This window comes from Pleurodeles waltl, chromosome 1_2 (genome assembly GCF_031143425.1).
Source record: "Pleurodeles waltl isolate 20211129_DDA chromosome 1_2, aPleWal1.hap1.20221129, whole genome shotgun sequence".
Lineage (NCBI taxonomy): Eukaryota > Metazoa > Chordata > Amphibia > Caudata > Salamandridae > Pleurodeles > Pleurodeles waltl.
This window is the reverse complement of record NC_090437.1, coordinates 1,101,992,753-1,102,020,098: the sequence shown is the minus strand read 5'-3', so window position 1 is coordinate 1,102,020,098 and position 27,346 is coordinate 1,101,992,753. Positions and strand designations below refer to the sequence as shown.

Here is a 27,346-nt window from a genome sequence, read left to right as displayed (position 1 = left end):
TACCAACTATTCTGGAGCCCCCAGTAACGAAGATGCCACAGTTAATTTGTCTGTGGAGCCATTGATGCTAATTTGTAAACATAATAGCATGCTGCAATCATTTGCATAATAGAATTTTAATCTTTTTTTGGTAAATGCTGTAATTCCACGGAAAGTACACTGCAGCAGAAAGTAAGTGGCTATTGCTAATAATAAAAAGGGTCTTAAAACGCAGATCCTGCTCCGGTATTGGAGCTTGCCCAAGCCGCTTCCATAATCCCAGAAATGTTACTGTCCTGTGATTTAGGTGACTGTGAGGAATAAACGTGGGGCCTCGCCGGTGCCGGCTCGCCACTTCCCGGGCGGCTTTTAGTATTCACCGAGCACGAGCACTTTGCAAATAGCTTCGAGGCTTTCCTTCAAAGTTCACAGCTCCCGCTCTGCATACTGTGCGAGGCACCCGCTCACCTCTCGTCTTTGTTGCACTGAATAGATGGCTGTGATAAATCAAGCCGCTTTGGCAACGAAGGGCACCAGCCATCAATGATTTGAATAGTATGACTTTAAAAAAAAAAAAAAAAAAAGATTATATCTCCTCGAACTGCCAGCCTCAGGCTACTAGTTTTGGAGAAAATTAGAAAGTGGAAAGAATTCCAGCACAGTAAAAAAAGAAATATCAATGGATGTTCAGTCCCCTGGAAGCCCGTTAACGGCAGTCACGAGACTAGGAAAGACAACATTGGTGGCTGTTTGAAAGTCAGGCCAAGTCATTTTACGCAAGATCTGGTAATTCATTAATCAATCCTGCTGCGAAAAAGGAATGAATAACTCGCAGTCGTGACCGAGACTGCCAGTTCTCCGCGACATTTGATTTTGCAATCGGAGCTCATACAAATTGCCTTGATAATACGGAATAAAAATTCTCGTGACTTTGGTGTGAACAATTCTACAGGGGCGAGAAGTTATTTATCTTTGTCCGTTCTCTCGTGCCCATGAGAACAGGCGGTGCTGTGTATGGCGAGCCTCGGCGATGTCTTGCTTTCGCCATCCTTCACTCCTGCTTGCTGCTTGGGATTCAGCAGCCCTGGTGAGTCATCACCGGAGGAAGCAACCTTCAGCAGCTCTGGTTTCGTTGACAGGCCAAGGCAGCACTTAGGGCGGGGAAGCACCGTGTACCGTGCAACAGTTCAACTCATGGCACTGCACATTCTTTATAGTATGCAATTTGTGTTTTATTAAATCCATGGAAAAGAAGATCTGGGTACTAGATAGAGCTCTTAGGAACTACCGACATTGTGCAAACTGTGAGCCACCCCCACCCCCCACTGCCTGCTTAAAAGACCCTTGGCTGAGACAGGACTGTAAGCAGTGGACTTCCGGGTGAATGCATCTGACTCGAGCTCAGATTCTTGCCCCCGTGGGCTAGCTCGGATTGGGTGCTATTTCCAGAACCACCTGACCAGATGAGCCCTTCCCCCATCTACTACTTACTCCTCTCATGAACTGAATTTCTCACTCAGACCCCTATCTAGGAATGCCTTCTTGCAGAACAATATGCCACTTAGATCTCCCTTCCTCACCACGGTATCCTGCCGAAGGCACCAGATGAATGATGACCTACACATCAGACTTGCCATCGACTGGTGTGTGTGTGCCAGTGCCACTCTGGGAGGGACTGTTCATGGCCAGCTTGGCATCTTCTGCTTTCTAGGCACATTGAGAACCTTTATCCACCAGGCTCAGGGACTAGCACCTCAAACAGTGCCTTGGCAGACCAAGGTGAGCCAAGTACAGGCCTGAATACCTAAAAGGAAATCCAGCCTTAAGAAGTGGTAAATAAACATTGTGGGTAATACTAGGTTGTCACTCATATGGGGACTCAATGATCACTAGCTGGAGATAACTGAACTTTGAAGAAGTTGTCCTCTTGCTAAGCTGTTTAAGCCAGGAAACCTTTGATTCTGACATCAGTTTTTCCACTGGCCCAGATCCTTGCAATCCTGGGAAGATTATATTAACTGTCTGCGAATTTGACCCTTTCTTAGGAAAGCACTGAAAAATAAAGCTGAACAGCAGTATTTATATTTTTATTTTTGTGGTTTTATAAAGCTTGAGCCAGTTTCCAGGGGCATAGGATTGCTACATCTGATAAGGTGCTTAGAATTTACTCCATCTGGGGAAATCCTGTATGTCTTTAGCGTGGATAGTTTTCATGAACTTGCTTCTTCATGAAAGAGTTGAATGAAGCTGAATAGTGCAGCGTAAATCTACTGAAAGCCCTGGCTACTGACGATGCATTGCGAAAGTACCAGGGAAATGTATATGAGGCAATAGCATGAACATGTAATAAATGAGACTATGTGATTTTTGACTGGAAGGAATAACATTAGCACTAGTATATTTAAAACAAATTTAAGTAAATCACAAACTTTCCATATGATTTATAATCTAATATTTATTGTCTCCTATTGTTGCTCTTTCAGATATTAGGTTGCTTCCAGAACTGATTTCTAGGGAAATATGCTCCTTTATTGTACACTGAAATACCAGGCCCATCCTACATTTGCTCAATGTATTTACTGCTCAGAAGGAATAAAAGGTACTGCCACATTCCCTCAGGGTGAGACTGGACATAACCCTGTAAAATTAGGAAAGATTCAAGTCTGCAAATTGAGGTTGGGCTTAGTGGGGAATGCACAATGCAATCCAGAGCAGTGTAAGACAGGAGAAAGATCAAGCCTGCAACAAGAAGTGGATGGCCTAATAAAGAAATCCTGACTCATTGACTAGTGTGGAATCATGTATCGGGGCACAGTGCAACTAGGCCGCCCAATGTAAAATGGGTGGGACTAACAAGTGCAGCAAGACAAACATAATAAACTCTTACAGTAAAGAGGAACAATCCTCTCTAAACCATCTATCTAAACCACTGTGCACTTTTTGAGTGTCTGTGATATGGGAACACTAAGTTGCACTACAGAAGTAAAGTTCATATGTGTTTCCCCCAGCAAATATCCTTGGAAGTCTTCACAGAGCACTACACGTTCCGCGGCATAGGCCAACCTTTTTAACACGACTTAACCTTAAGATGTATATTCCTCTATGGTGTTTGAGTTTGCTTCAAGATGTGATCGTGATATTCCGTCAAATCACAAAAATCCACTCTGGAACGAAGCAAACCACCTTTCCTGCTTAGCTGGTTTCTCGAAAGTTATAGAGGCGCCATAATAAAGACCCCTAGTGAAGCAGTGACGGTGTCATGTGTGATGTTCTCCATATGACTTTGTAGGTGTGATTGGTAGACCCAGAGTCATGCTTGCTTGAAACTAGCAAGCTGTAACTGAAGCTTCCCTTTGACCCAGTTCGGACTCTACCCTTCCAGCATCAGGTTTTTCTGCCTTCTGTGAATGATGATTGATGGTCCTTCCCAGTGACCTTGCCATTCAGGTCACTGCTAAAATATTCTCATACTACAGCATGAAGGCTGATGCTATTTTAGTTGCCTGACACATTCATGGCCAGTAATTATGACACTGGAATTTAAGACATTCTTAAATAATAGTGTTTTATTTTCCCTCCTTGAGGACAATAACCGAAAGGATAAGTTTAAATTAAGGTCTGGCTTCAATCTGTCTAATATGTATAATACCTCAAATTTGTAAATTATTGTTGTAACCCACCAGCCCTGTAATGTGTGTTGGCAAGACAGTCTGGATTCTAGTGCAGGCCAGACTCTCAAGACTCCTCTGAAACATAAATAGATTACTCATTGGTTGTCATTTGACCGCTGAGATTTCATGCAGAGCGCCAGGGCTCCCTGCCTATTGCCTTTTAATGGTTCTCTGTTTCCACACGTTTGTGATCATCACGTGCTTATCCACTATGACGGTGGTTATGAAAGGTCGTTATTGATTAATTATATTTCATAATAATGTCAATATACCGGCTATTTTGAAAAAGCTATGCGAATAATTACGATAATATGTTTTATATTGATTTATGATCTATGAATAAATGTATGTTCGAAGAAACGTATAGCCGATACAAAGGGTACTATAAAAATGTTCCCAAATTCGGAAGTGCAATTTTTAATGATAAGATAAATCAGTTATTAAGTTACTAAATAATTCCAATGAGGACAGCTACGAGGGGGTACCGTCTGCTTTATTAATATGCTTTCTGTAGTTTAAATAGGCAACTCACCCTTGCTTACTTGATTACATTTTTATGGATCAAATCTGTTTATTAGTATATAACAGTGGTTCCCAACCTGTGGTCCGGGGACCCCTGGCGGTCCGTGAAGCCTCCTCAGGGGGTCCGCGACTGCTTAGAAAATTAAATAATATAAACAGATTAGGTCCCAAGTTTACAGTAATGTCTCAGTGGGGGGTCCCCGAATTCCAATAATGATTCAGTGGGGGTCCCCGGGTTCCAATAATGATAAAGTGGGGGTCCACAGAAGTCAAAAGGTAGGTAACCACTGGTATATAACATGTAACTTCAAAAACAAAGCCCAATGCCTGCATCCAAGCCGGGTTGATTACATTTTTAGCGAAAGCAACAACTGTTTACGTTTGTGCTCGCATGGTCGCAAGTCTGGATTAGAGATACTTGTGTTCAACCAGCGGCCCTGTTCTGCATCCACGTTATGCATTACTTTCAGGGCCACAGACATGAAGACTTACTGATAGACATTTAAATAGTGCTCGTGGTTTGCCAGTGGTTTTACAGCCAGTTCCTTGAAACTTATACATCATGTGATGCCGCAAAAAACACAGAAAGAATGTTTTACATAGCATTTTGATGCATCATGCTCAGACTAAGGAGAACTGCTGATGCATCTTTGACCATTGCAAGGAAAGGGGATTCTCGGGACGTATGTTTGCAAATGTTTGCTGGTGTGCGCGCGTATGTGCATACACGTGTGTGTTTGCACACGCATGCACGCGCACATGCACACACGCTCAGCACCCAAGACAGTACTGAACAGTATGCGTAATTAAAAACAAAACCGATGTCATCGGGAATCGTAGATAAAACCTAGATGATGACTTTCCAATACAAAGTCAAACCGTTTTTGCACAAAATCCAAAAATAAAGAAATGGCAACTACTATTCATGTCCAGAGGAACTAATCAGAAGCCGTGGATAGTGAATATTTTCTAAAGGACTGAACTTGCGCCAATTGCAAGGTTCTTTTAATGGCTGGTGCGATACATTGTGTAATAAAAGGCAGGGGGACAAAATATGATGAAAATAACAAAGTATGGATGACAGTGGAGGATGTCTCTATAGACATTTTACTATCACCATCAATGTGCCAAAAAGGTGACCTGGCGTAATATTAAAAACATGTAAATTTACTCCATTCCATTTACAAATGGTGGGCAACTACTAAAGAACAGTCTTTGCTTCAAAATATTATGTGCTCGTGCTTGTGTTGCTGATTGATTTTTAAAGACTCCTGGCCGTACTAGGGTAACACACCTGCATGTCTAACAAAACAGACCATGAAATATGCAGTAAGTAATGGCGCTCTTTTGTGCTCAAAGGGAGTTATGAGTGCTTTCATTCCGCACAATCTCACTTTGGGACGTCCATTTAGATCAGATGTGCCAGTGACACTGCATTCACCTAAATGGAATTCCAAGTTACTTCAGTTGGTAAACCTCCTTGATTGGGCCAACAGTTGGCATCAATGGAGATTTGCAGATTTTTTCAAGAGAGCCCTTTCCACATGCATCACCAACTCTATCTTACTTGTTATGCTGAGCTATGTCACACTTCAGCTCTAGTTTTAAGTTTTATGTTGAAACGTGCAAAGGTCACCTGCACATCTGAACAGCTGTACCTAGAACTACTTAAGCAGTTTTAGAAACCTTTCAAAACTCTTCGACACAGCTTTTCTCTTTGAGGCACTGCAATGGTCATGGGCCCTGGGACTTGACTTACTGCATCTTTCTCATTTCAGATAAAGACATTAAGCGAGTATGAACCCTTGGCTCAGCTGGGACCAGCGATGCCAGTGGGCTGCTGCGCATATTTTGCTTACACTGGAACATCAATGAATTGTGTAGCTCTAGGGATATCAGCAGAACAGAAACTCAGCTGTTTGAAAAGAGGAAGGTTGGCAGCCATTTTACCTGCCGTCAACTGTGCTTCGGCGACTATATGAACAAACAAACAAGAGGCGAGATTAATATTTGCAATGTGGGCAGCATGTCTTCAAATGAAGCTGCTGTCTTCGAAATGTGAAACGACATCTCACGTGTGGGCAGAGGGGACATGAGCTGCTTCATCTTGCTGTCTGAAACGACCTCTAAATAAGCCGATTCCTGGCAGAGCTCTTTGTGGTCTACCCAAGAATCTGAGGAACAATATAAATTCTGCAGTAAAGTAGAATGCAAGGAAAAACTACACCGATTGGAAGAAAAGCTGCATTATCTGCGTTTCATATAAGTTCAAAATGACTTGCATTGCATACCTGGAAACAAAAGAGGCCAACCTTCTAGCAAGTGATGTGTCTCTAAGGTTATTTTCAATGGAACACACTCACATTTTAATTGCAACAAAGAGCACTGCACTGTCACTCAGGTGGTGTGACTAACTCCATACAGATCAGGCTACTAGCTGCAAAATACCACTGCTAAGTTGACAGCAAAGAAAAGAAAGTAAGAATGACAACGTTTCCCCCGTCCCGCATCACTAGGGTTAGCCCCACAACGCTCTGACCTTTGGCATACTTACGCGGGAATGATGACATGTGCTCTTTGTGCTAGGAGGAGAAAGTGACCGCATTTGGGTTGTGATCACTTTGACCCAAGTCAGTAATTCTGAAATACAAATTTTCTGAGATGCAGAAACAAAAAAATGCTACAAATTATTTCATTGAGGAAAGTATCCTTACATACTGGGGAAGGTGGCTGAATAAACAGGACAAAATCCTGGTTATAGACCACCTAATTGCACATGTTGTCATCCATATATATGCTAGCAGACTGTGTAACAAGACCTTCCATCACATCCTATTGCCTCACAAAAACAGAAGGGCTCATGAAGACCACCAAGTCAGCCCAAAATACAAGGCTCTATTTGTCATGCTGACTCCATCCACTCAAGCAGACACTCACATCCCTGCTGCTTCCCCTTTACAATCTTCTCCAAGGATGGACAAAAGCTAACCTGTGTATGTGTATTATTAGTGTTTATTAGTTAAGAAATAACCACAAAACATTCCATCTCCATATAAATAGCACAAGATATGATTAATGCAATGAACAGACATCATCAGTGCAATAAATACATGAAACCCTAATGAGTCCATTTACAAATATGGAGCATGTTTAAAATCACGATTAAGCGCAAAGACCACCCCCCCACACGTCTTTCATACCTATTAACCTCACATGAAGCTGTTTCCAAGCATATAAAAATAGTTAAGATCATGATAAAACATGGGATAACTTCCCCAGCCTTATTCATATCTGCTAAGGTAATGGGAGGCGCCAATCCTTATATCAGGTTTTAGGTGTTTTTTGATCTGCAGCCATAGGTTCCTGGTAGCAGATGATCAAAAGGTATTTGATATTTAAAAGTTGCAAGCTTGATTCAAATATTAAGTTGGCCAAAATGCACATTACGTTCCTTCAGCCTGGTAACTAAGTACTGATTAGGTAGTAAATAATTAAAACTTATCAACAGTATACACATGCTAACCCGACTGTAGAGGTACCCTGCTCTATTGGTTGCCAGTCCCTAAATCAAGCTGTTAAGCATTTTTTGTTTTGATCGTCAACTATGAGTTCCTGGGAGCAGAGTATTAAAGGGCATTTGATATTTAAAATGTGCTAGCTTAATTAAAGTGCAAAATTGTCTTAAAAGTGCATAACATTCCTTCAACCTGGTAACTAGGTACTAATTAGATGGTAAGTAATTACTTCTTAATACACATACTGACTCGATTTCTATGGAAGTGCTCTGCTCTATTAGTTACCCAGTTGCTGTAGTCAATAAGTTCTTGGAGGGGCAGTAAGAGAAGTAAAGATTTCCAAAACTTGGACTAGCCTAATATTCAGTATTTCATTTCTTGGATCGAGTGTTTCGATTAGGGCCTGTCTAAATTATTTCATCCCTAAGCCATTAAATTATTTTTTCAACATCTTTCTTCTTTGAATAGCCAAGGCTGGGCAAATGCTGACTACGTGCTATAAAGTTCCATCGCGACAATGCATAAGCGGCATTCCTGATTAGCTCTTTGTAACTCAATCCATTTTGGCATGAAGTATAGCGTTAGCATATCTCCCAGCTTTAGCCTTAAAAAACGTTGCTTAATTTATTTTCAAAGAATAAGGTGTGGCCATCATTGGTGATTCTTTATACGGTTTATATGATTTAACAACCAACCATCCATGAGACCTTTTAGACAGTTACTCTAGCCAGCATTTTAGTTTACTTGATTTATTCACTACTTTCTTAAATGCTGTACTAGACAGCGTCTGGTCTCATAAGTCATCAAGATCCAGCTGCTTTAAGCTTTTAGCGTCTTCCCAAATACTCTTTATAATTACTATTGCCCCTTTCAAGGTTGATTTCCTGCCATACTCAATTGGCTAACGTCCCTTCTGGGGCGTGACAGAATGTATGACACCATTTAATAAACGCTGCGGGTCTAGCTAATGACTGCTTTACTAGCGAGAATTCCAGTCTAACCTGGGCCGGAGAAGCCGAGCTAGGTAGCTGGAAAACTTGCTTGTAGGATTTTACCAAGAGTTTATCCAGGAGAACTTCCTCCATCCCCCTCATTACTTCAGTACCATAAGAGCGCTTTGGAAGTAATTTTGCTCTCATTTAACAGTTTAAAGGTATGCCTACGGATGGTCTTTGCTAGAATTCCAGAGGCATGAATGACAGCTTGTGCTTTGTCCTTTATCACCTCCCTGTGACACATAAAGTTTCCTTTTGAATCTATCTTGACCCCTAAATACCTATACGTGGCCACTTCCTCTATTATCTTTCCATTTAAATGCCACTTATGTTAATTAGAGGGTCGGCGGTTAAGGATAATCATTTTTGTTTCACTCTGGTTCATTTCCAACTCATTTGTTTTTGTATACCCTCCAGATTATTCATCTATTTTCGCATACCTATTCTGGAATTGCTAAGCAACAGCAGGTCATCCGCATGTAGCTAATTGGATAATTGATGACCACCAAGTGTGGGTGGATGGGCAGACTGGCTATTTAACATTGTAGAGAGGTCTGCGACATAAAGATTAAAGAGAATTGGTGCTAAAATGCAGACTTGTTTTAAACCAGCTGTTGTTTTAACTGCCTGGATAAATATGAGCCATCCCCAAGCTTAGCCTTCACCCATGTATCGGAATAAAGTAATATAATAGCATTCAGAATGGTTGAAGGCATACCCTATTGTTGTCATTTTGCCCACATATTGCCAGGTGGTAAACAGTCTAAAGCTGCTTTAAAGTCAACAAAGCACAAATACAATGGGGTCCCTGTGGCCTTGCTCTATTGATAATCAGACACAGTGCCATAAGGTTTGTTATAGTACCCTGGTTCTTAATAAAACCACTTTGATTTACAGGACGTTTGCCATTATCTACTGCCCAAGACTCTAAATGCTGAAGCAAGCATATAGAAAAATACTTAAAGTCCACATCTAAGAGGGCAATTCATCCTTAGTTACTTGAAGAGGCAGCCTTCCCTCCCTTATAAATAGAATGAATAATCGAGCCTTTCGAACTAGCTGAGACGATTCCAGTTGACAAAAACGTGATTGAGCATTGCAGCCAGGAAATCCGCCTATCTTTTCGTTAACTGCTTAAACAGTGCTTGTGGTAGTCCGTTAGGGACAGGTGCACAGTCAGATTGTGATTTCCCAATGATCTTCATTAACTCTGACACTGTAATTGCCAAAGTGTTCAAATCGTCGGATTCTTGCGTATACTTCTCCCACTGAACTGGCACAACTCCTCTAGTAGGACTTTCCTTAAGGTGTGATTTCAAGTGGTTAACCCAGGCTTCCTTGCTTATGTTTGCATTATGGGCTTTTTTGGACCTTTTTCAATAGAATTAATCAATTTCCAAAAAGGTTTTGGGTCTGATAATCCTGACACATAGTGCAGTTTAGCCCATAATGCTTCCTGCTGGAGATTTTTAAAGGACCATAATTCCTTTTTAGGAGCTTCCTTTGAACACGTAGGGTACTTAATAATGTTCCATCCTCTGGGGATTTGCGCAGTTGCCTCAGCAGCCAACATACAGCTGCTTTCATTATGCGGACTGCGTGTGGCATATGTGTGCTATTACAATATCCCAGTAGGGCTCCCTATTTTGTTTTTTTCAAGCAGCCTTGACTTGTAAGTTCTTTAGTGAAGGACTCCCAGACCAATATCAAATTTGTGGTTGCCATGGACTCCAAATTGGACAATACCTATTCTGCTTGACTTTTGATGGAACTGGATGACCATTTCAGTTGCCTAAGATTTTCAGTGCCAATCACCCCCTGCAGGCATACAACTTTCTCCGGCTTACACACTGTAGACCTTATCTTAATTATCTGAGGATTATGAAAACTTCCCGCACAGTTCACGATTCTAAAATTGCTCACATGCTTATAGAGTGAGAGATCAACCAACGTGTAATCTAGATATGATGCCACCTTTCTGGAAGTTCTTGTCCATGCAGGGGGAAAATTGGCCGGATTCCATCCATTTAGAGTGAATAGTCCAGCTACCTCTCAGGTCTTTATTAATTTCTCTCCAATCTTATCTTTCTTTATGATCAATGGGATAATTTGACGTGGCACTGCTAATACTGTTTGTATATGTTCCTCACTTGGACTATGTAATAGATTGAGGTTGAAGTCACCAGAAATTAAGCCTGGGCAGAGGGCACTCTGGCTGCATCACTTGAGAGTCATCAAATCATTTTCAAAGACCATGGACCATAGATTTAGAAGACAACTTTCTTCTTGGTCACTCAAATGTTCATGGTAGTGCATTAAGTGATGCGATCCCAAACCCAGCAAACATTTCTATGTGCCACTCTTCATGTGACACTGTCCCACACTGCTGACAGCCTCTAACATTAAGAATGCTGACTCCTGCTAGTCACAGTTCTCATCCAGCTTCCTCTGCAGCACCCGGTCAAATTATTTGTTTCAACTGTCTTAGATACTCCTGCATGTTGATCCTACCATAGGATCACTTTTTTATTCAGCTTCCTTTAGGCTCTCATATATTTATTACTGTATTAAATAAATATAATTCGCTTATCAATCCATTTTTTTGAGTGGTTTCAGAATGGTTGTGTAGGTCTGTGTGCACCTGCAGCTCAGCATGCGTATTTACAGATCCTCTCTCTATATTTTCTAACAAATATTTCCGGACACAGCAAAGTTACCTTAAGTGAGCCATTCTGAAAATGACACGGGGAATCATAAGAGATATACATTTACTCTTTTAGGAGATGTCACAAATGTTATCACTGCATTGTCTGTCTAAGGTTTGTATCACCACCGTCCTTTGAATGAGAATAAACTCTTCACATTTCCAACCATCACACCATAAAGCTATGTGTGGGAGACAATTGAATCATTTCTCATTTCAGGAGAACTGCTCGTGCCAGTTGTATTTGGAGACCACCTAAACCTCAGCTGAAATTACCAGCAGAGCACATACCTAAAATAGATGTTTCCTATGGACATGAAGGACGAACTGATTCAAGCTCTGGCCCTCGGCCTCCAGGGATATGATATGCAAAAAAACTACAAGCCGCCTCATTATTCATAGGTTTGACTTGCGCTTCACATAACCATCTGTTCTGAACCAGAGGATATTGGAAATTAAGATAACGTTGCGATGCTCAGTTCCCTTGACAAAAAAATAGCGGTACATTTCTTTAAATAAAAAAAAATACCTGCAAATACAAGTTCTTATTTTAAGAAACTATATGTTTCATTTGCCCTTCACACTTGGATGCATTTTGGCACTTCAAATAAAAAATGAAATGAGTGCCACTCCTGCGGGCATCTGTTCAGCCCTAGTTAGAAAGGCAGCTGTGTGCATCAAACAGTGCAAAGGCAGAGGTCAAAGAGAAGAGTATGTGCGGCAGTGATTTGCTCTGAAGATACTGCTGAAATCATGTTCAGACTCATGATCAAAGAAAGACCAAGAATCTCCCAATGAATACTACCAACCACGACCCACATTGCGACAGAACAACTCTTTTATAACCTTACGATATGGCAGTGTCACAAGCCAGTGAACAACATGCACTGTAATTTACAAGACAGGACGCGAACTGAAATAGAGAAGAGCTGACTCTGTATGGGTGACACATTCCTGTTTGCAGAGACACTGACTTGGAGATTTACCTGAGTTTTTTCTTGCAATCTCCAATGCTAAAATGTGAGTATTTTGAGGAATTCCATCTGGCTAGGGAGCTGCCCCTGTGATTTATATTTTACACCACTACTCTGCTAAAATGAAGTGCCTCTCAACTGTGAAGCCCCTGGCTACAGAACAACACTGGGAGTTATCATAATGTCAATAGCAGCCCGTGTAAAGCAAAACTACAATGAAAGACCACCCTGGCTCCTTGATCGTGTGAATTATTGGTCTGAGGAGCATGACACTTTATGTCCACCTTCATGTACAAATGCCTGTCAGATTGTCATGATGTATTTAGAAACTAACAGCTCTTCTGCGGTCCCCGTCTCATTAAGACACGTAATACATCAGACGGAAAAGGTCAACTTTGCAATCACATTTTAGTTATCTTTTGGCAATTGCTAGTAATATGTGGTGGTGCCAGCCCAAAATGAATTCATAAGGAATTCAAATCCCTGGGCTCAAGAGCAACACCATTGCATACCTGCTAATATCCCTGCCTGACAAGGTGCCAACTCAGCGCTTAAAAGAGATTGCAGGTATTGCCAGGAGAGGACTGGCTGGAGCTGGTCTGTGATTTACCAGTGACAAACTCTGACATCATCTAAGCCTTCTCAAGAGGGCTCCACTTCAGCCTCTCTGGTACCGTATGGGCTGTGCGGTGGGAGGGGTACCACTCCACGATGAGATGCCTTTCAAGAGGTCTTGTTTAACTCGGGAAGCCAAAGCATGTTACTGGAAGGCAGGAAAAAGATCTCCTGTACTTACTGAAATTCCTCCATGTTAATTTATTTTCCAAAGAACCCTCGGAAAAGGTAAATGTCACAAGTCACTTTCCCAGAAGAGAAAATGCACCCATCTGTAGTAAAAATGGGAGTGTAGTGTATGCCACTGTTTAGGGAATTAACCTTTAATGAAAGAAGATAGAAAGTACCCTGACTGTTCTGCATTCATGAAATCCAGTTGCTTGCTGGATGAACTTTAGGAGGGCTCGAGTTTCCTCTTACTTGACTCTTTGTCACCAAATAATTGTGGCTAGGAGCTGGGAATCCAGTTCCACATCCACATGAGTATGTAGATCTTTCCTCCTAGGAAAAGCTTCCTACCGGGGAATTGCATTTGTGTGTGTCTCATGTGCTGGAGGTTGAAAAGGGCCAATGCTACAGGAAGTTCATTCAATCCCAGTTCACTAGTTTACCACTAATAGGACTTGTAAAGCTTGGGAGATTCCATGAGTAATGGGGTCTCAGAGACATCCCTGGGACACTCTGGCATTTATGGCTATATTTCTCCAATTCCATTGTTTTTCAGTGCAACACCTTTGTACATTTTTTCCAATTATTTTTGTTGTTGTTTATTTGGGGCATAGTCCGTCATGTGTTTTCTCAAAGAACTGTCTTGCTCTCAAACCAAGTCACCAAAGGGGAGCCAAAGTTACTCTTATTGAAACTTGTTTGCATTGTAAAATGTGAAAAGATACAGGTCCTAAGTAAAAGATGAAGTAGAAGGACAATTAACAAATTAATGATAGATTAAAATAATGAGATATAGGTTATACTTTCTAAGCGCTATGTTTGAAGATTTAGGGCCTGATTACGACCATGGAGGATGGGATACTCCATCACAAACGTGACGGATATCCTGCCCGCCATTATACAAGTTCCATAGGATATAATGGAACTTGAAATACGGTGAGCAGGATACCTGCCACGTTTGTGATGGACTATGCCATCCGCCAAGGTCATAATCAGGCCCTTGGTGATAATTTCATAAATGTCGTCACCTACAAGGATTTTGTGTGCATCAGGTAAAAAGTTATAACTCTCCACTATGCTTCAGCATCAATTCAACTATAACGAGATTTTATGTTTTTTTAGTCAGGCGGGCTCTTAAGCATGCTTGTTGAATGACACTAGGCTTTGACTGAATTTTCTAAAGACGGCAGTCTTTCATTACAATACTTTTTCATAAGGCTTCAAATTATTTTATGCGTGCCATTTAAATAGGCTCACATGTTACAAATATAGTGACAAAACTCAATTAGATTGTTGTTACAGTGCAGTGGTTGCCCTTCTTTACAGCTAGAAATTGAGGAGCAGTTAACAACTGAAAAAGGAACTCATCTTACCAAGCCAGGGAACGTGACGAATTCCAAATATTTGACTTAGTTGACTGCAGAAAAGCACCAAAGGTCTGTTAGCCTAACAAGGGCTAGGTAGGATGTCAGAAATGTGTGTAGCATCAAGTGGGGGCTGTCAAAAATGGTGTTGATCATAGTTGTAGATACAGCACATGCTTAACGAACGCGGGCACTCATGAACTCACAGAGGTCAGAATGGTCCCAGGATATAATGAGATATGGAAATAGAGGGCAAATCAGAGATTACTTTTGGGTCACAAATTAGGGATAATTAGATTGCAAGAATATGATTGAATACAATTTCCTGTAAGGTGCGCTTACTTTAATTTTTCCTGTCTCAGTATTCATTTTTATGTTTCATCCTCATTCTAGCAGTACACAACTTTCACTCATTTTAAAAGGGTAATGGTTGTTCTGTTGTGCTACAACATGATCCATCTGTTTTACCATAATAAAAAGAGCACTACTCCCATGAAACGTGAAAAATGGATTGTTACTCATAAACTTCAGATATCATTTATTTTGTTAGAAAATGTATATATCCTGTTTTCATTAAAGCACTGGCGCTGATTCTCAATTTCCATGCATACCGTATGCTTGTAACACTTGCAGGACTTCAATATGAAGATGACAAACTGACAAATTACCACAATTACCTGAATGTTCACTGACGTAAAACCGCAGGTTTTAGACGATAATTGTTATTTTTTTTTCCTCTGTGTAACTTTTTTGCTCATGATTCATTTGTAAGATCAGGACTGGGTAAACAGGTATCGGAACTTGTAATTGGCTCCTATATGGACGATCATTGAACAAAACAGGGGCCACTGGGGCCAAGACGTACTACTTAGAGTTTTAGTGAGTATGATGACAGACAAGCCACATAAGTTTTAACTGTGCAGCGGAGAATACAGCCCCGCCATTACAAATCAAAAGACTGTTCATATCTCACAGATATGGATCAAAACTCTCCTAAATTATGCCTCCACTTAACAACTCCACCCCTAACTAAATCGCACCTGCCCTACATCAATCTTCTACTAAGTCATTCGATATTAGGTCAGACCACCTCAGATAAATCATTCATCATGTCTCACCTCCAGAGGATCACCGAATCACACCTCTTCTAAATCACTTATCCTAGATCATGTGTGTTTCATGAAGAGAAGACATATATCAATATCAGAGACATTTACCATTTTTGTGAGTGTTTTGTAAGGTGAAAGTGAGTAGCTATTCAGTCCCTCAAATGAATGATGCTGAGTTATTTTAATAAAGCGCTCGCAGACAGCACATATGCAGGGATTTCTCACCATTACATAGAGTCCACCTTAACCTTATCACTCGAATGAACTCTTCAATATTGTGGCACCGCTGGCTGACGCACAATGGTAGCTCAAATATCTGCCTCAATATAGCGCATCCTAAAATTTGGCTCTAAGTGATATGTCTAAACTCATATAGCATATTTTTCTAAAAATGTGGTAATTTAGGGAGACACGTTTCTAAGAGCCTGCGCACATGAAATGCCTGCAGTTGTACCATGACTCTTTTTTTCCTTAGATGTTTTTTTCTGCATATATTCACATGCTATTTGCTTGCAGTTCTAATTCCAGAACACTCACTAACCACAGTCAAGGTAGAGGGAAGTTGTGATCTCATTTAAGAGGTCCCTTCCTTTGTTTCCCAAAATGGCATTCATGAATCACTTTGTTATATTATCAGCTATCTACACTAAACTGGAAATGTGATTGTAATGAACACATGCTGTGTGGGTCTTGAAAAAGTCACTGCTCTACAAAAGGCCATACACAAACCACTAACACTTGTATTTACATCAGTAAATGACTTGGGCCTTAACTCTGGAATCCTAACATCTGCTATTCATAACCTAGCAGCAACACTAAACCCATTAGAGGTTGCACAGAATTCTGGGCCTTCTAGACCTTCTACACTAGAACGCCTTAACTGTGCACATGTTCATACCCAAACTTATCTGCTGAAAGCGGAAAGACAATAAAAACTGACACACTATCAAGTAAATGTATACAGTTAATACCTTTATGTTCTGTTAACAAATATATATTCCATTGTCCCCGACCAATATGCTTCAAACACAGGTGTAATTTATATCAGCCCACATACCCCACACTCATTACCTAAATACTGTCACTTTTGCAATATAGAACATTTCTGATTGAAATGTTACTGCTGCCAAATAAGGAATTAAAATAAATAAAAGTTGAGATTGAAGAGCTGTGAATCAATCAGTGGGAGGGTCCAAAAGTAGGAGTCATAAGTTTAAGAAAAATCAGCCCTCGTGGCCGGAAAGTAACCCATCGGGTACTGTTGCAGTACAGGTGCATGTGCCCTGGAAGCACGCACTGAAATGAAGTCACCATACAATTCCCATTACCTGATAACCTTAAGAGATATGGCAGACACAAAAAGGGGGACAACTTTCATCCCTGGACTATCTGAAGCAAAATGTGGGTATTCTCTGTTAGAAATGTGTCTGCCCTTGGATTTATGGGTTAAAACTGCAGATACCACCATTGCATTCCACTGTGATGTTAAGATGAATACTAACAATATCAAAGGTAAATTAACTTGTGATAGTCTGACGTTATACTATAGATTCTGCCACAAGAATTCCAATATGTCGCTAATTAGAGCACTACATCAGAATTTATAGTTTTAGCCTGGTGACGTCATCTTACTTGGGCCGATACCAGACCTGACCCGGACACAGAATCATCTGCACAGACCCAGAAGTGAGTCTTGACTGAATTTTGGTATGTGCTGGTGTAGACTATAATGAATGTATCTGTAATCTCATTTTTATAGTTGATGTGCATAAAATACGAGGTTTAACTACTGATCTACCACCAGAGATCACAATATTCATAATGGCACTGAAGGTGGGGCACAAAGTCTCTTTTCTAACACCCAAAATTCTCATGCTTTTGAAATATGGCCATTCTCACAATTGCACAGAAGCACGACTGCATGCAAATTAAGGAATCCCTGATGCCATTGCCCAGCTCGGGTTACTAACACATATGCACCGGTAAGATGACCCCAGAGGAGAGGCACACAGAATGTCAGCGATGTTGGAGGTGGCTAGCGTATTGCACACTTCCCCATGAGCACTCTTTGGGAGGGGACATAGGTGTTTACTGTGACCACATTGTTGGGGCTTGATTCGTGGGTAGTGCTTCCATGTTTAGGTTTCTGTCTGGACTTCGGGGGGCAAAGTGACCCTAGGCATCAATCATGATCAACCATTGCCAGTGCAACAGTGACAGTTTTGTTACTACCTTCGGGTATGAAACCTAAATAATGCACCTGAGAAAGGCTCGGTTGACCTCCATGAGGATTCTGAACCCCTTTTCCCCAGATGTAGAATCATGGAGCTGTTTTGGTAACTCTTTAACAGTGGGCTGCACCCACTCGGGTGCAGGTGTCACAGTAAATGTGAGCACTAATGTAAGGGAAAGCAGATTATTTGTAAATGAATGATGTGCCCTAGTTGTGTGACATGCATAACTGGAAAACTTCAGATGACCACACAAAATGTCACAGTAACAGAGCTGAATTTCTGGACTTGAGTAGTTAGAAATAACAGGTCATTGACGTCTTTTGTTTCTACCCTTCTGACCTCTATTGGGTTAAAAACTGAACACAGCTGACATTCTGAACCAAGAATTTTGTATATTCATTCTATGTGTAGCAAACTGTTGTGCTTCTGTCCTTCATCGCCCGCCACTCTTCCTATACAGAGGCAACAGTCAGGTGATTGCTTACGACATGGTCCACATATAGTAATGTGATTGCATCTTTTAAAATGTGGTGGCCTATGCAAAAGTGATGATTCTTTTAAAAGCTGTCAAAAATGAGTGAAACTCTATCCATTCCAACCTGAATCTATTTGAGCTTCATGAATGCTACTTCATGGATCTGCCTTTTCCCATTATGGCTTTATGTTTACATTGTCACAGTAGAAAATCCTAAAATACTGATCCTGCTTCTCCGCCTACTCAGAGGACAAATAAATATATACTTAAGTCAACTAGTTCATCTCATCTCAGGCGCACAAATGATTTCCTGTGCAAAGTGCCACTGTGGCTGAAAAAGTGTGGATAAAATTGAGAAGTCTGTGCTTGTTCTCTAAATCCTTATTAGATCCTGCCATTGAAAGAGACTTCTCCACTTAGTCCCTCTAGGTAAAATGGCCGCCACATTCACGTAATGTGTGTACAAGATCTGGGCATAAACTCCCACAGACATTCGTACAGGTATAAGGCTCTAAGTATGTTATGCTAATGCAGGCAATCATTCAATAAAAATATGCAGTTAACTCCCTATAACATCGGAATATTTCTCACCATTCTCTTGTTCATAAAAGTCCGGACAATCTTCCAGATTTAAACAACCCAACAACTCCCACCCTCTGGCCTGATTTTAGTTTTTACTGACAAAACAGAAGATGCCCTTTCGGGTATGCACCACAAATTCCCCGAGACCATATAATAGATTGAGGTTGCTGTGCAGGATGAGGCAAATTATAGAGAGGCCCTTCCTGCCACACTTTTAGCAATGATATACTAATTCCTACCTGGAGTTATATTAACATTTTCAGTTTCTTCTAAAAGAACTTTTGAACTGTAGTGTACTGTTTAGAATCATAGACACTGGGAGATCTGGGAGATAAAGCAATGTTGCCACAAATCCAGTGGCCTACCACCAAAATTTCAAATCTATGATTCTTGAATCAACTGTATTGCCATTACCACTGGACAACAGTTGCCCTTTTATAAGCTCTTTACAGGAGGACAAATTAGCTTTGCTTCCAGGCTGCTTGCTATTTACCTACGTTCAAAATCTAGTTTATTTTTGAAAATGCAGACAATATGGTTTATAAGTTGTTTTACAATTTTTAAAGTAAAAAGCAATATCAATCTCAGGGAATATTGAATTTCCGTGTAAAGACTTTGCAAAAAGCTTACATACCTCAAATAAATTTGATGATTCATTGTTGTACTGATTGGAAATGATTTCAGATTGGTCACTGTACCACTTGAGCCCACCCAGAAAGCTGTCTGCATCCAGATCATTCACATCCAGCTCAGAGAGGTCAAGCTCTGGAAGATCCGGGCAAAGAGGCTGGTCTTCTCCAACCAGAGCAGCACACTAGAGGGAGTCAATCCAGAAAAATACACCAATGATAATGACAGGAACTTATCAGCAGTAAGAGCACATAAAAAGGCAACCTGAAATAAACCTAGGTAAGTGGGTCTACTGGGTGGAATTAGCAATGAAAAACACAAACTAACTGAGTCACTTGACTTCACTCTACTGATTGCCCTCCAAATGCTCTCAAGATGCCAAAGTCTAAACTTCAGTTTTTCTGAAAGAATCATCATCAAAGTCTAAACGTTAGTATTTCTAGAACAATAATCATCAAATGTAATCTCTGGTACTGATCACCACACAGAGCATTCATTGTTTTCTTACATTTGTCCTAATGGATTCATACATAGTACTGGCATTCCCATTCTTTTACCCTTGTTCTAAAAAGATGCAAAGATGGATAATCCATTTTATTTGCGAATGTATTTCCTGAATAAAGCACTGTGTTTGGGACACATGAGGTTCTGTATATAGAATGAGCCAAGACCTTTTGATTTTGCTAAATCTTGAGATAGATAGATAGATAGATAGATAGATAGATAGATAGATAGATAGATAGATAGATAGATAGATTTGCATATAGAGTCTTTGAGCCATCCCTCTTTATCCATTGGCCTGTTGTTGGGGAACTCATATTTTAATTTTGCCCACAACAACATACAGCATGGGGCAGTAGAACAGTCAACTACAGCCACTGGCTAACTACTGCAAGTGACAGCATTCAGCTTTTTCACAAGAGCACATCTGTACAAAAAAGCAGCATATCCACAAACAAAACAGTTCCCTTTGTGTAAGGGATTACTGCAGTAAGGTGTGCTTTTTGAGACCAAATTATGTTTGCTTTTAGGTATGTTTTTTAATTGGCCAAACTGTTTTCATATATATTAGTGAGAGTCCAGCAGCATCCCAACACTACAGGCTTACAAAAAACAAAACAAACCAAACACAAAGCTAAAAGGCTGGCAGCCGATGCTGCCCTACTGACTTTGCCAATGCTTATTTTACTTATGTAACCTTTATGGAGCAGCAGTGAGTTAACTTCAGGGCTTTAAGCGAGCCGGATCCATCCAGGTCTCAGAACCTATTACAAATGGACATTAAAAAAAGGTCCCTAGCAGGTTCTATGTCCATGTCCTTAACTTCACTGGCAAAACATGGATCCATTTCCCAACATTGAATGTAAAAATACTATAAGTAATCAATGCTAGAGATTTAGTTTGGTTATATTTATGTTTTACTTAATCTTGCACTCCCTAAGAGTATTAGCTGTTTCCAAGATGATATTTTTGTATTTTTCATTTAGAAAATGTCTCCTATATAAAGCATACTTTGAACAGAATTACCCCCAGATGCTCATAAAGGGACAGAATTTAGAGCTTTTAGGCTGACGCTGAAGACAGTGCAAGTTTCTCACAATACCTAGCAGTGGGTCAAAAAGGTGTTCAGAATACATGATCGTTCGATTTCTGATCGTTCGATTTTCGGCCTCTGTGCAGGGCTCACAGAGCAATGCTGGTCACGTGGTCCAGCAGCAGTGTGATTGTGAGCAATGTATGTGAAGGAGGTATGGAGGTGTCAAAACATCGACAAGGCGAGAGTAAAATAAAATGCAGGGCGTACAGGTGAGTGGGTGCGTTGTGTGTTCGGTGGGTGATGAACCTTCAGTTGTTCGAGCAGAGTGAGGGTCCAGGGTGACCCCCCCACACACACACTTCACTGCTCTTTAACCTGCCACATCCGTGTCGGGTAGAACCTCACTGAGTGTGTACTCGAATCTTCTGTAAAATGCCGCGTTTCTCACTCCAGGTAGGATGACCTGGTGCAGGTTGGAAAATGGCAGTCACCGGGAGCTGTAATCTGAGTGATGCTAAAGCACAAAGGCGGGTGAGGGGGATGGTGAGGGGGGAGCACAGAGCTCGCTCCCTGTATTTCATTTGCATACGTCCGGAGGAAAGGGAGGCTCGAACTGGCCCGGTAGCTGTGTCAAGTCCTCGAGGTTTAGGGATGTGCGTACCTTAATGGCCACAGTTTGAAATGCACGTGGAGCTGAGATCTCTGAGATCCACCCTTAAGCCCGGAGGATAGATCTGACTTGGGTATCGCTGTGGTTAGCAGTATGAAAAGGGGCAACATACCTGCTCTAAGAAATCAGTGGAGCTGGCTAGCCCTTGTGTCTATTACTGTAAGAAGTACAATTTGTCGTGTGTAAATCCGGGAGGGGATAGGGATGAACAATGCCCATACATTTACATAAAACGGATATAAAAAGAAATCGTTTATATAGTCGGCCCTTATCCGAAAAGTCTTGGAATAACCTCAAAACCCTGGACCTTGGTCGGAAGGAGGCCTCTGTGCTAGAATGGGTTTGGTACACTATGGCTTTCATCATCAATGCACACGCTAGTCTTCCGTGTGATATGTCTAATTATTTATATATTTGTTTAAGATAAAAAGCTTGACTCTTTCGAAATAGTCTCATAGTGGTGCGGCCTTTCTTCCACCGGTGCACCGTGTCAATGTTCTCACGTGACACTGTTTAACTCTGCGTCACATGCTGAGGCGAGGGGCACGTGAGTTATTTCAGTTGAGAAAACTGAAGCCATGAACTTAAACGGTAATTGTTTTGTTTAAATCTTTGGCGTCTATGGTGTAAGAGTAGCCCTTGTGTTCACCAAGCCATGCCATTAATATACGGATTCGGGGATACCCAGACAAGGGTTAGGGGAGCCGCTCCGATGCAGGGCTGTGCGTAGCTGCGCCTGTTGGCGAAAGGCCTCCTCTGAGCGTTGCGCAGCAAAATGTCAGGACTCGAGATCCTAACAGCACTTTAGGATTGAAACGACGAAATCTGCTGCTATTTCAATCTCAACCAAAATGCCACGCTGAAGAAAAAAAAACACTCCTCGTCAAAGCTGAGCGAAAACAACACATGGTCCTGCCACTGTTGACGTGATAATAAAATTAATGTTTCTCACTTCTGGCCCCGGGCTTCTAAATTTGGGAGACATTGGTAGCGAGTGTTCCTGTTGTTAATTTATATCTGGCCTTTCGGAAGATGCCAGCTTTCACACCCTTAACTCCACCCCCTCCCTACCCCAACATACTGATACTCACACCCTGCATCTCTAACAGGTGCGACCGCATTGGCACATGCCACTTCCTTCACGGTGTTCAAAGCTTTTAATCCACACCCTTAGCCACCCTTATGGCTGGCTCCAAGGGTCGCTGCGTGCGTCGGGCACATTACTCAGCACGGCTCCTTCCCTGACAGCCGAGAAGGGAGACAATAAATTAGTGTAAGTGCCCCAGTGTTAAACGCAAGCCAGGGTAATTAGGTTTAATTCCCTATTAACCTTTGGAAAGGTTCTTAGGGGAGCCTTTGATTGTAAATCCAAAAAAGACTGGAAAAGAGCCACTTTCGTACCACTGCCAGAGAAAAATGTAGGTTATCTGTCCTAGCAGTGTCTAGAAGCAGCCACGGGGAGGCATGCATCGAAAGAGAGATGGGAAGCTGGCTAGAACGTGCCTCTGTAGGAAGGTGCACACCCTGCCAGGAGCAGTCCGCAGTAGCCACCAAAACAACGTTTCTTAGTGAGATGCAGCCAGTCCCTGCGCTCATTCAATGTCCTGCTACCTGCCCTGCCGAGGAGAACTCTACAGCGCATATACTCGAAGTCTTCTCTGAAATGCCGCCTGTCTCGCTCCAGGTGGACAAGGCTGTCCTGCTGCAGGTTGTCAAGTGACAGGTGACGGGAGCTGTACTCTGAGAGATGCTAAGCCACAAAGGGGCGGGGCCACGGAGCTCGCGCTCCCTATTTCATTGTGGAGCCATGCACGCGTCCGGGGGAAGGTGGAGAGAGTCGAGCCGGCGAGATAGCTCAGTGGGTCGAGTGTTCGACGTTTAAGAGCGAGTGTGCACTACAGTCACGGTCTGAAATTCGTGCGGACCTATCCATTCTTACGTCTTGAAGGATACACCTGACGCGAGTACCTCTGTGGCGTAGTACGAAAAGGGAAAACCTGCACGAGGTGCGTAAACACGCACGTTGTGCTCATAGTCGTAGCTTACGAGAAGCAAAGCTGGTAGTAAGTAAGGCGCTAAAGCGCAGTATCCAAGATGCACATTCGTATGTGATACCCTCACGCACTGTTGCTTTAAACGGTGAGTCGTCTGAAGATGTTCTGCTGTGGGAATAAAATACACAGTATCCTGTCACCATCTGCAGACACCAGACGCGTGCCGGGCTCTGGCAGTAAACACTGATAAATCGTCATGCCTAAGCTGGCTCCTTCTGTCGTTTAAGGTGCACCTGGGGTGATTCCCGGAGCTGGGGTCACCTACAGGTAGGATTTTCTCTTCAGTGCTGCAGTGGACAACTAGCGGACCCTCACCCCGCTCCTACCCCCTCCCATCTTTAACGATAGTTAACCCTTAAGGTAGCACAACAGGTAGGTGCAACACTACTTCACTAGAATAGTACAAGGTGGCGGGATAAGGAGATCAGTGGGTGGTAATGGTCTCCTCTCCTTTTACACACAAACACGTCTCCAGCATTTCCCCGCAAGTCTGCTCAGCACGACTAGCGCGCTGGTCCCCATTGCACCGCAACTAACCCTTGCACAGCAGCTAACCCATGCACTGCACAGCAGAGCGAGGGAGGTGCAGCGCAAGGCACACAGTAGTCTGCAGAACACGACTAGCGCCCCGGTCCCTATAGCACAGTAGCGAAACCCTGCACAGAAGCTAAAACCTGCACAGCAGCTAACCCCTGCACAGTAGAGCAAGACAGGCGCAGTGCAAGCCGGGGGCACTAGTTCTCACTACCTCGTTTTTCACACAAGTCTGCAGAGGACGACTGGCGTCCTGGTCCTTTTAGTACAGCAGCTAAAGCCTGCATAGCAGCTAACCTCTGCATAGCAGCTAAACTGTGCACAGCAGGGCGAGGCAGGTGTAGCGCAAGGCTAGGGCACAAGTTTCCACACAAACACCCTCTTCTGTTCTCACACGTGCGCAGTGCACTGCCATCTCCCTGCCTGACAACGGTTAGCCCTGGCAGCAGCACAGCAAGTGTATGATGCAGCATCATTTGAGCGTCATTGTCCACTAGATTCTGGAGGCAGCTGGCTACAAGGCTGCCTAGTGATTTATGGTGAGCGGCCCTAGTCCCACACAAGCAAGCCTCCGATGTCTCCACGGATATGCCCCCGCCCTTGTGATAGTGGTTTACCCAGCCAGAAGCACGTCGCGGGTGGGATGCATAAATAGTTCATTAGTAATCCGATAGACCCCGGTGATTAGATGGGCCGTCCTTAATAGTGACCACTGGTGCAAAGCACGGCATCCGGACCCTTAGGATAGCAGTTAACCTCTTTAGCGCCCAGGCAGGCTTGGATAGATACCCCTCCCCCTTGCTGGTACCTCAGTCCAAGGGGGGGTAGGGTAGGTTTATTGTGAGTGGCAATGTTTTCACACTAACAGGAGCCTATAATGCATGGCTACCTCAGCACCACACACACACAAGCTACCCATTCAACACACAGCGAGGCTGTGCCAGAGAACCCCCTGTTTGTGCCTCACTAGTTTACCAGACCCCTAGGATCCTGGTGACAAGGTGGTCAGTGGCTGACAGTGGTCGCTGCTGTTCTCATAAACACACCGCAGACGTATCCACGCACGCAGCTTCTCAACCAGCTACTCCCAGCCCCACAAATAATACATGATGGGAAAATGAACCCTGGCAGCTGAGCTCGGCGCGCTGCTAGCCAGACAGCAGCCCGCTGGCTACGCAGGAACAGGTAGGACTTTGGAGCAAGGAAGTCATCCGCTTACAGCCCTGGGCTCCTGAAAGATGCAGAATGCATGAATTATCCATACGCAGCCGGCTTCACCGGAGAGTCAGTGGACGGCACGAGCCGCTGTCACGCGCAGGGGACATCCGAGCATTGTAGACGAGCCGGCACTCTAACCACACGGCCACGCACACTCACACCAACAGTAGATGCACAAAAGTATCAAAGGACCAAACAGCAACCACCAGACCACAGCAGGTGCTTCGCGCTTACTCAATATCATGGTGTGCATTTACATTTCAGTCACCCTATTTTTTACTCAGACTTAAAGGGTTTGGGGTGTACGCGTAAATAACGCGAGTCGGTGCTCTTTATGATCTATGTAGCCCCCAAAAAACTTCTGCTCGTTTGTTTATGTTTTTAGGTAGCCCGGTACCATTCCAGAGCTGCTTTTGCACTCAGATGGCTTGGTAGCCCTGTACGCTTCCAGAGATGCGTTGGCACAGAGATGCGTTGGTAGCCCTGTTCCCTCCCAGAGCTGCGTTTGCACACAGATGCTCACAAAGTGATGCACACGCGTCACGCTCATGCGAGCAGACGAGGTGCTTACCTCTCCTCCGTTTGTGTTGCAGTACAGATTTTAAAAAGCTGTATCTTGGATGTTACGCCGTCCTTTTTTTTTATATATTGCAGCAGTTTTACAACCATCCATGCAGCCTTTTATAAATAAAGAGCCACTGTCCATTCTACACGGGTGGGATTTAACTGAGTTACATCCTAATATCTAGTTGGTCCTCTTTGAGAACAGCAAGCCTACCCCTAATGTGCCAAAACGTTACAATGCACTAGATGGCAAGGAATGTCCGCGTAAATTACGCATCCTATCCTCTATTCATTTACTGCTCCAAATTCCGCAGTCCTAGAACAACACGTCCCCCTAGAGGTGGCCAGTGCGGAGAGACAGGGGCACTGCACAAATACGCCATTTCGTCATTTGAACTTATTTTCGGTGAAAGCCAAATATTTCACAAACAGCCATGGAGCGAGGCCACCCAACACCACTGGAAAGACTTCAGCCTCTGATTCATAGCAATGTATCTGAGCACACACATTGCATCTGACTGAAAAGCGAGCCAGGGGCACACGCACATACTTTCCAACTGCATGAGACGCCGATGACAGCAGCTAATCTTTGATTTTCCCGAGGCATCGGACAGACACAGTCTTAAAATAGCCACTTGGAAGAGCGCAGATAAGACCAGACGTGCTCCCTCGTCACTGGTGCAGCTTCCCTTTTACGCAGAACACCACCACCACCAATAAAACGTGCATTTGGGCTCAAAATGCATGCTTGCGAATTGCACGGACTGCACTGCTCACCTCTAAGTCACTCCATACAGAGTCCTGGTTGCACATGTCCCACGCCATCCAGTCCGCGAATGACGGCTGCACGGCGTTCAAACTCCAGTGCACGGATCCACAAGGCGCCTGGTACACACTCATGCAGGAAAGCGGCCCCTCACTGAGGCCAAGAGGAAGGCACCTGTCTTACTACTGTTCCCAGGCACATGACAAAGCTATTAAAAAGTAGGCTGGTCTGTCACTCACCCAACCCTCTCTCATGGAGCTGCTGTGGAAGCGGTGACGTCTGGGGGAGGCAGAGCCAAGTCTGTGCGAAGCCGCCTTCTAGCGCGCGCGCACCCACTCTCTCTCTCTCTCTCACACACACACACACACACACACACACACGGCTGGCTCGAGCTCCCAAGCACCAGCAGCAGAGTGTGATTAAAATCAGATTTAAATGCCACACCTCCTTTAATAGATCCACGGAG

At 43.0% G+C, this 27,346-nt stretch overlaps 1 protein-coding gene across 1 annotated transcript in view; it reads right to left on the bottom strand.

Moving 5' to 3' along the window:
• The window catches only part of PPARGC1A (PPARG coactivator 1 alpha), a 193,435-nt gene extending 166,295 nt beyond the window's left edge, over positions 1–27,140 (bottom strand). The window contains exons 1-2 of the mRNA XM_069202170.1: positions 26,892–27,140; positions 19,542–19,721 (exon numbers count right to left, since the gene is read on the bottom strand). Of these exons, the coding sequence (XP_069058271.1) occupies positions 19,542–19,721; positions 26,892–27,014 (303 nt within the window). The 5' untranslated portion in view covers positions 27,015–27,140. The remainder of the gene's footprint in view (positions 1–19,541; positions 19,722–26,891) is intronic.
• Between the last annotated feature and the right edge of the window lie 206 nt (positions 27,141–27,346).